Source organism: Globicephala melas, chromosome 20, assembly GCF_963455315.2.
Source record: "Globicephala melas chromosome 20, mGloMel1.2, whole genome shotgun sequence".
NCBI lineage: Eukaryota > Metazoa > Chordata > Mammalia > Artiodactyla > Delphinidae > Globicephala > Globicephala melas.
In genome coordinates, this window is record NC_083333.1 from 41,902,709 (window position 1) to 41,911,861 (window position 9,153).

Genomic DNA, 9,153 nt, shown 5'->3' on the forward strand with positions numbered 1-9,153 from the left:
ACCTGACCCTTGGATGACCACCACAGGGTAACAGGGAAACCTGTTACCTCCTCCCTCTCCTTTCCCCCTGAAAGAGAAGTCTCAGCAGTTATTTACAAAGATTTATTACAGCATGGGAGCGGTTCAGTCCTGGAGTCAGGGAAGGAGGGAAGGGGGCAGAGCAGCTGGAGGACAAGGAGAGCCTGGCTCCCCCACCATGTGCCCCCCTAAGGACTTATACTAGGCGGCATTCCTGGCATCAAAGCACAAACAAAATGCAACAAAGCAGCCTCTGCCAGTCCATCTTCCAGGCACCCAGGCTGGGGAGCAGTTGATAAGGGGAAGATTTCCAAAATGTTGAGGCTGTGGAAAGGATGCCTGAATCCTGGGCCCTGGTAGAAGCCAGTGAGAGGGGTGGTGACTTGGAATTCCCCAGGGGATGGAGAAGGATCTGTGGGCACTTAAAGTTCTCAGTACCCTCTTTCCCCAGATCTTAGGGTCCTGCCCTGTGGGTTTCCTGTGCCCAGGGGAGAGGGTCTGGGGAGTAGACTTGTGAAGGATGAACCTTTGTCCCCCATTTGCTGGATTTCCCAATGCAAGCGCTCTCACATCCCACCACCCACTGGGTGAATGGGGGAATGACTGGCAGGGGTAGGCATCAGGCAGCAAGTGCCCAGGGACTCTGGGCATCAGCCAAAGGTGGGCAGACAAGCAAACACAGACCAGCCCTAGTCTTCTAAGTCAGAAGCCGCAGCCCTAGCAAGTGAGGGGAAGGGTACAAAATAGGGTGGGGACAGAGTGGGTTTCTGGGGAACAGCAATGCCCTCGCCACTTCTGGGAGATGCAGGGCTGGTGCCTATGTGCCAGGTTCAGGGTGAGCAGGGCGCTGTGGCTCCTCCCCAGGTTCTGCAAGGCAAGCAGAAGGACTTAGGGTCTGGCCACGCCCACCAATATCCCAGCCCCGCCTCCCCAGCCCCACCCACCCCCAAACCTCACCATTTAATGCCGGATCTTCCACTTGGTCCTCAGAGCTTCCGTCTCTCTGGGGCTCATCCAGAGGAGGCGGACGCTCCCAGGGACCCTCCAGACCTTGACCAAAAGTAGTCTTCTGCCCAGCTGGGGACGGGAAAGAAGGGATAAAAGCACAGGCTCTGAGTATCCATCTGGCTGTCCTGGAACAGGAGCCGAGTCTCTCAGCTGGCTCCTTCGGAGGGTATCGTGGTATAGTGAAGAGAGCACTGGACTAAGACAGCTCTTGCAATGACTAGCCATATGACTTAGATAGGTCCGTTGTTACCTCTTTGAAGGGGATGGTAAGAGGGAAATTGTGTAGACTGCCTTACATAAGATAATAGTTCATACCCTGCAGCCCAGCGCCGGCACTTAGGAGCTGCTCCAAGACTGGTGCCAATGGATATTGCTCCTTGGTCATCCTGTCATTTGACCCACTGCCCTGATGCTTTCCTAAGGGAAGTCTCCTCTCACCTCCTCTTCACCTGTTCCAGCTGGAGATTTTGCTCCCATGACCGTTGCCCCCGCTGCCAAGGCAGAGAGGAGGCCCACGCCATTTTGGGGGGAGGTGCAAGGGATGGACACGTCAAGCAGGAGTGGTTGGCTAGTTTTCATCTCCATAAATAATGGCACCAAAACGTTTAAGGTGCACTGGGAGGGATAGATGTGGATGGCCTGGGCCTAGAAAGAACAGTCCTGGGAGGGCTGAGATCTTCCTGCCTAGGAATTCTCTGGGCCTTGGGACTCCCTGTGGAGATTTGGGGATCTGAGGTCTCTAGCTCTGAGGCCTTCTGTGTAGGTTTCATGCCCCTCCCTGGCCCCTCTCTTCCCAAGCAGCTGGGGTTGGAGCTGCAGCCAACGCAGTTGGTTCTTGAATCCTACATTCTCCATCTAGACACTAGAGGGCACCCTCTCACCTCCAGCCTAGGAAATAAAAAAGGGGAAAAGAGCCACAGGTTCCTGGAGAGGACTTATCGACCAGCCCTGTGCCCCCCTGCAGAGACCACATCCTGTGTTCAGAAATGCAGGCGATGGGGCACTGGATACTCTTACCCCACTATCCCCCATCTCCTTGCACCTCCCAACTGCTGTGGATGGGAAGTCCTTTCTTGGGTCTAGCCTCAAACCTCAGGTGGCCTTGCCTTAATTCTTAGGGAAGAGAGGAATTATTGGAGGAAACCTGATTGGGAGAAGGACTGAGTCAAGGATAGGAACAGCCCAGGTGTCAGGTAAGGCTGAGTGCAAGGCATCCTGTGGGATGAGAGAGTGGGGAGGCCCTTTACATGTGTGAGAAAATGTGAACCGGGAGGGGGTGTTCCAGGACACTCAGGGAGGATCCCACATAATCTGTGGTGGTGGAGCCCAGGCTTCACAGCCCGTTCAGCTTACCAGACCCCCTGCCGCCCTTCAGGATTTCAGCCTGGCTGTCCTCGTCCTCCTCCTCTTCTTCGTCCTCCTCCTCCTCGTCCTCCTCTCTTGGGTAGCCCAGCTCCCGCAGCTCCCCCAGCTCATCCTCCTCCTCTGAGGCCTGGCTCTCACCCAGGTTGCTGATGGACTGCAGGTGAGACTCAGCAATACGCTGCACAGCTGGCACAGGGGGGCCGGGAAGGCAGGGCTCAGCCGGGCCCCAGAAGCGGGAGAGGCATGTGGCCAGTCCCCAGCCCCCTTCCTGTGGGCCTGGGGCAGAGCTAATCCCCCACAGGGGTCTAGTTTAAAAGCTAAAAGCTGCAGGCCAGCCTGCTGGGGGCCAGACCAGGGCAGAAGCAGCAGGGGGTAGCCTCCTGATCACGTCTGGCTCCTAAGCTGTCCAAAGGTGCTGCTGTCCCAGAGGCCGGCACCAGGCAGCTCCTGCCAAGCCGGACAAGACCAGGCGGGTACAGCAGCAGCTTAACAGTCCCTGGCTGGGGAGCTTGTCCACCAGCTACAGCCCCTGGAGAAGGCGCAGGGCCCGTGGGCCAGGCCCTGGGGGATGTGTCCCTTTCAATTTCTAGGGGAGTGCCCAGCCTGCTTAGGGCTCACTGCTACCCCGATCCTGCCCACCACCCCATGCTGGGCTGGGTCCCCACTCCCCGGCACTGCCCCATCGTAGATGCTACTCCACACACCCCTGCCCTAGGCTCTGAGAGGTAGGAACAGTTCTGAGGCTGAAGACATAATAGTCTGCAGCCAGTGAAGTCCGTGCCTGGGGATGCGGCGTGCTCAGACGCGGCCCCCACAATCTTGACCCACATCCCCAAGCTTCATCTCCCTCTGCGGTGACCTAGAAAGCAGTGAACACCACCCACCCCCCCAACGCCACCAAGGCCTGCTGGGATAGGACCTAGCAAGGGAACAGTGTGGGCAGCTGGAGAGAAGTTTCCAAAAGATGGAAAGGACTAGGGGGTTAGGAGAAAGGGGCCAGGGCTGGGGGACTCTGGGAGAACGACAGGGGTTGAGGGGACCCTGGGAGGAGTGGCTGGGACAGAGGCAGCAGGGGGGCCAGGAGCTGGTGATATTTTAGAGCATTTGGGTCACAAAAGTCAAGGCCCAGAGACCAGGTACTGACAAGCTGGGCCCTGCAGTTGCTGCAGCTCCTCCTTGCTCCGCAGGCAGCCCCTCCCCTCAGAAAGCCCAGAGGGGGCAGATCCAGGCTGGAAACCTCCAGTGTAGGGAGCAGGGCACCGCTCTCCTGCCAACTCAGGGCCAGGCACAGAGGGTGCATTGTGCCTGCCCGCTGCCCTGCCTTGCCCCGAGCTCCACCCGGTGCCTCCTGCTGGCTCTGGGCAAGCTACCCAGGCAATAAAAGTGCGATAAATTACCCCACCCTGTCCTTGGGGAAAGTTTCACCTTGAGCCAAGTGTGAGAGTTCGGCCTTGGAGAACCCCCTCAAGCCAAGACTCAGTGTCCACCCTTCCTTGGGGGCCCTGAGCTTCTCCACCTACAAGTCCCCCACCCTGCCAGATGCTTTCCCTGCCCAGAAAGGAGCCAAAGCCTATAACACAGTGCCCTGCAGGTTCAGAAGGGTCCTCTGAGCGTTGGGGAAGGGAGGAAGGGAGGAGAGGAGGTGGCAGCTCGAGCAGCCGGGGGTGGAGAGTTCAGTTCTTCAGTTCGTGAGCCACAGCATCAACAATAGGTGTGCGCAGCCCTGTGCTGGCGCCCGTGCGCCTCCCGCGTGCCTCGCCTGCCTCGTGCCTCGCAGGGCTCTCTGGGGTCTCCCCCTCATCCTCCCAACTGTCTCCTAATCCCTCTGTCTCCAGCTCTGGGAACCTGAGTTCCCCCGACCCAAGTGGCCCTTTTTAAGCTCCAAGGTCCCCAGCACAGCCCCCGCACCCCTCTCCTGGCCCCTTTCCACCGCCCTGCCTCTCCCCACTCAGACACTCCTTAAGTTGCAGCCCAAAGGGGCCACGGGGGCGGGGGCACATTTCTGGCATCTTTTTCACCCCAGCCCTCTGCCCCTCGCTCACAATCAAGAGTCCAAGGGTGATTCTTCCCTCTCACACGCACTTGCCCCCAGCCCAGCCCAGCCCAGGATGGGGAGGGGAGAGATTTCTCATATTCTCTCCTGGGAAGATGCCACCTCCTCCCTCATGCCTGCTTCAGGGGCTGGCCTTCCCCACATCCCTACAGGTAGAAAGGCCTTCCAAAAGCTGAACCCACTGCCCGCTTGCTGTCCCTGCCTCGTCCTGTCCTTGAGGAAGAGAAAGGGCTCCTGCCCTTCTGGCCTCTCCTCCCAGTCTCTCTGCTCCCAACCTTGGCCGGCAGGCTGACAGGTGCACCTGTTGACTTGGCTGGTCACTGGAAACTCATTAAACCCACCCCGGAGGGAGCTCTCCGCACACCCTTCTGGTTCCCTCCCTCCCAGCCTCCGTGGGAGGAGGGGCTGGCCAGGCAGGAAGAGCCTCTGGTGGGAGCTGAGGTGGGTGTAGGAAGGCATCCTAAGGCTTAGTTAGGAAGAGACCCTCCTCACACCTCGACCTGTGCCACCTTCTCCTCCAGGTGTATCTCCCCCAGCTCCCCGCTGGAAGCCAAGTCTCCAGGCCGGCCCTGAAGCCCCCTGTGATTCCACACCAGCTTCCCTTTGCACACCTTCCTCCCTCTCCCTGGAATGCCCCTCCATGCCTGGCCTGCCTGTTGAATTCTCATTCAGCCTTCCCATCCAAGCTTAAACACCCTCTCCTCTGTAACTCTCCCTGACCCTTTGAGGTGAAGGGCCCCAGGAGGGCTGAGGCCAAATCTTACTCTTATTTTTGCCCAGCACCCACCAGGGGGGCCTGGCATACACTAGGTGTTTGATAAGTGAGTGCTATAGGAATGACTTGCCTTTTGGTATAGAAAGGAGAAGCAGGAACATCGGTGTGCAGACCTGTGCAAACGGCACGGGAATGGGAGAGGAGAGCAAGGGGTGCAGCCCAAAGAAGGTGCCCTTCGGGGAGAAGGAGGGGGAGGTGGTCCAGTGCATGCTTGCAAAGGAGGTGCAGAGCCGATGCCTACTTGTTACATACCTCTTTTCTCTCAACCCCACAACCTAATTTTAAGACCCATGCCACCTTTTCAGCCCCTGGACTCCTTCCTTTTACAAGGCCAAATTAAGAAAGAATTGGTCTCTAAGTAGGGCTTGGGGTGGGTACACAAGACTATCCGTCCCCACCAACAAAAGCTCAACATGTCACACACACACCCAATGTCAGCCCAGTTGCAGGGGTCAAGGGGACAGCCCAACTGATGGGTGGGAGACAGTACCTTTCAGCGAGGGGGGTGTGTAGGCACAGGGGTTGGGTCTCTTCGACTTGAGGTGGTGCCCCTCTCCTGAGGCTCTCTGCTGGGGAAGTACCAGGTTAAATGGGCTTACAGAGGCCCCTGTCCTTCACCCTCCCTCCATTCCATCCCACCAAGGCAACCCAGGCAGACTGGGCTAGCTTCTGTTCTCAGGTCCAGGCCCAGGCGCTGCTGCCCCTCGGGTCCTGCACCTCCTGCACCGAGGCTGAGGCTAACTGGTGGCTTTGGGAGGGGCTCCATAGACACGGCCTGGCTCAGATCAGGACCCTGTGTTCTGGAGGCCCAGCCTGAGTCTGAGCAGAGGAAAGACAAGGGCAGAGGAAAGACAAGGGCAGGGTGTGGGTGGCACCCTGGCACCAGGCACTCTCACCGAGGTGCCAATTGATATGCTAATGTCCTCCTGGGTGGCACTGTGTGTTAGCTGGGAAGTAATCCCCTCCAGCCCATCACAAAGGGCCCTGGCATCCCTCCTTCCAGCTGCCCCTGGAAACTCACCTGGTGGGGTGAGGCCTCCTCCTCTGAGGCAGGCCACCAGTGAACCGAGCCAGGAAGAAGAGAGAAGAGGGAGAGAGAGAAGAGAGAAAGAATCTGAATTACTTTCCCCAAAGGCTCAGTCTCTGTGCCCTTTCCCTCCTGGTGTTGGGAGGTGCCTGGTCAATAAATGAACCCAATGGAGTTGGGCTCCCAGACCTTAACCCCCCCATCTTCTGCTCAGTCTCCTACTCATGGGACTTTGGCAGGGGCCCCAAGAAGGCATCAGGGTTAGGATGAGGCCAGGACTAGGGGGCAGGGTAGGGGCCCACCTGGCGAGGAGTGCTCTGAGAGCCGGAACAGCATGGCAGGGGTTGGTCTCCTGCGCCGGATCTAAGAAGATAGAGAAAGAGATGGGGAGGAGGTGGGGCAGGACAGACACCTGCAGCCCACTCCCCACCCCCTACCCAGGCAGCAGGGAACAAACAGTGCTTTGGAGTCCCCAGGGAACCTTTGAATCAAAGCCTGTCAGAGCTGTAAGGAACTCCATAGCTCACCCAACCCCCTCATTTTACCAAGGTGAAACCCAAGGCTCAGAGAGGTTCAGCAAAGAGCTCAAAGTCACACAGCATGCCAAGGCAGGGAAGGGACAAGAAAAATGCATCACTGGCTCCCAGCTGACGCCCATCCCACTCCATGGCTACTCCAGAACTGCCACCTCCCTTTCTGTCTTCCCCTACCAAGGCCCTTCCTCTCTCATTTTTGAAGACATCAGACCTCAGGACCTGAAGCTGGCTGTGGAAGATGCCCCATGGGCCATGGCACACACATGGCCCTGCCTACCTAAGGTCAGCTCAAGGGCTCCAGGGAAAGTGGGTCCAGTTGCAGAGGGAGGCTGAGCCTGGTACTGCAGGCACCTCCAACCTCACACTGAGGCTCAGGTGTGGGTCTGACCCTCAGACCCACAGGGGCCTGGGTGTGGTCTCTGGGGGCCTGGCTCTGGGTCCCAGAACTCTTCACCCAGTCCTCATAAAAAACAAAAAGTTGCCCTCCTTGGTACATGAGCCAAGCTGCACCGGGGGGTGGGGGGTGCACTGAGCACTCCCCCGCCTTCCCCCCAGCTTGGCAATCAGACCAACTGTCAGTTAATTAGGTCCCCTCTGAGCTCCAGGGAAATGCACAAAGAGAACCAGGTGAATTAAGCTGAAACTGCCACCTCCCTCTGCCAAGCTCCCAACACTGCCCTCCAGACCAAAAGCTGCTTGGGCCGGGGACCCAACCCGCCCCCATGGCCGCCTAGCTCTCCTCAAAATGACTTGGCTCCACTCTCACTGCACTGTGGGGGGCCAGCTGCATCTCAGCAACAAGTGAATGGCTAAGTTGCGGGGTGGGGGGCAGAACCCTCTTCTCTCCCTCCATCACATCCCACCCCCCACCCCCACCTCAAGCCGTTGGAGGCCCAGAAAGGCTGTCCAGAGAACTCAGTTGTCGGTGGGAGGACTTCTGGCTTCTGTGATGACTGGTCATCATCCCCCCCACCCTTGTTGCCATGTTGTGGCTCTGTCTAGAGGTCAGAACAAGGTTCTGGCGACCCCAGCCCAGGCACACAGGGTGGAACTAGACAGAAAGCCAGAGCGTGGGGCAGCTGGGCGGAGGCCTGCTCTGTGTAATAGGTCAGTGTACCATGTTTCTCACATCTGAGCGGCACCAGTGGTCCGCGTGGGAGTTTGGGAAGGAGGACACTGTGCAGGGTCCGGAGGACCGTCTGCCCTCCCTGGGGCCGCCTGGGATTCTCCCGCCCCGGGATCAGGACCGAGGCCCCGGGGGAAAAAGTTGCACGAGTCTCCAGCGAACTTCACGCGCTGCCCCATGTCCCCGCCGCGTCCGAGGCGGGCCCGGGACTCCTTCGCCCCCGTCTCCCAGGCCAGTTCAGACCCCGGAGCGCAGAGGAGCCTGGGTGTTTAGCAGGGGTGAGGGGGGCGCCGCCGGGGCTGGGGCGCAGCCCCCTTACCATCTCCACCTGGCGGGGGTCGAGCTGGCTGGGGGGCGCGGGCACGGAGAACTGGATCTTCTTGCGGTCCTTGGGGTCCATGGCGGGCGGGTGGTCGGTGGGCGGGGCGCGCGCCGCGGGGTCCGGGGCTGCGGTCCAGGCGCGCTGCTCAGGGCGCCGCGGCGACAGCGGGCCGAGTGCGGCGGGGAGGAGCAGGAGGGCTGTTCACGCACAGATAAAAATACCGCGCCGGCGAGGGGAGGGGGCGCGGGGGCGGGGGGCGGCCGCCTGCTCGCCTACCCCGCCGGGCTCCGGGGCTCGCCCGTGCCTCGGTGCCTTCGCGCCCTCACCCCGGGCTCCCCGGCTCGCGGGTCTGGGTCCCTGTCGCTCCCCTCCTTCCCTCGCTCTCTCTCAGTGTCTCTCCGCCCTTCCTCTATCTCCCTTGCTCCCTCTCCGCATGTCTGTCTCTGCCTCTGCCTCTGCCTCGCTCCGTCTCTCCGGGTCTCACCCTCCGGCCCCAGCCTTGGGGTGCCCAGCCCGTCCCCTCAGCCTGGGACTGGCGCCCGGGAGCTTGGTGGGAGGACTCAGGAGACAGGGGCCAATGAGCGCCGAGGAGCGTGTTCTCCCGGGGCCTGGAGGAGGGCGGGGAGTGTGAGCCAGGACGCGGGGAGCGGGCTGGGAGCCCCCTGCCGTCTCCCCAGAACTTGAAGCTGCATTATTGATGGAGTCCAGCAGGGAGGATAATGCGGGCAGGCCGAGGGGAGAGCAGCAGCGGGGACTCTGGCTTTAACCCCTTCCTGGCGTGGATGCTTGGAGTTTCACGGGGAGGCCTGTGAGGTCGTGGAGAGAATACCACCAGCCTGCCACGCTGTGAATGGGGGTGTCCTAGAAAGCGAGTGAGCGTGGAGCGGGTTGTGCGTGGGGGGACACGTGTCAGTCATCATGGC

General features: G+C 60.0%; 1 protein-coding gene across 2 annotated transcripts; it reads right to left on the reverse strand.

Annotated features, from left to right (window-relative positions):
* Positions 1-86: 86 nt before the first annotated feature.
* On the reverse strand, positions 87-8,777 carry PPP1R1B (protein phosphatase 1 regulatory inhibitor subunit 1B). Of its 2 annotated transcripts, none has more exons than XM_060291265.1 (7): positions 8,228-8,777; positions 6,549-6,609; positions 6,241-6,263; positions 5,710-5,788; positions 2,380-2,577; positions 976-1,095; positions 87-885 (listed from the first exon to the last, which is right to left on the reverse strand). In XM_060291265.1, the coding sequence occupies exons 1-7, from the start codon at positions 8,306-8,308 to the stop codon at positions 836-838; spliced, it is 612 nt and encodes a 203-aa protein (XP_060147248.1). In that variant the 5' UTR covers positions 8,309-8,777; the 3' UTR covers positions 87-835. The 2 variants fall into 2 exon arrangements, with proteins under 2 accessions (XP_060147248.1, XP_030695931.1); XM_030840071.2 differs by having other exon boundaries at positions 5,710-5,785; positions 8,228-8,773.
* Positions 8,778-9,153: the final 376 nt, after the last annotated feature.

What these genes read in the sequence shown, in the direction of transcription:
- PPP1R1B (XM_060291265.1), bottom strand. Translation starts at nt 8,308, where the DNA reads ATGGACCCCAAGGACCGCAAGAAGATCCAGTTCTCCGTGCCCGCGCCC. An exon ending in ACCCCCGCCAGGTGGAGATG is followed by an intron (nt 6,610 to 8,227) that starts GTAAGGGGGCTG and finishes CTATCTTCTTAG; the next exon opens with ATCCGGCGCAGGAGACCAAC. An exon ending in CTCAGAGCACTCCTCGCCAG is followed by an intron (nt 6,264 to 6,548) that starts GTGGGCCCCTAC and finishes GGCCTGCCTCAG; the next exon opens with AGGAGGAGGCCTCACCCCAC.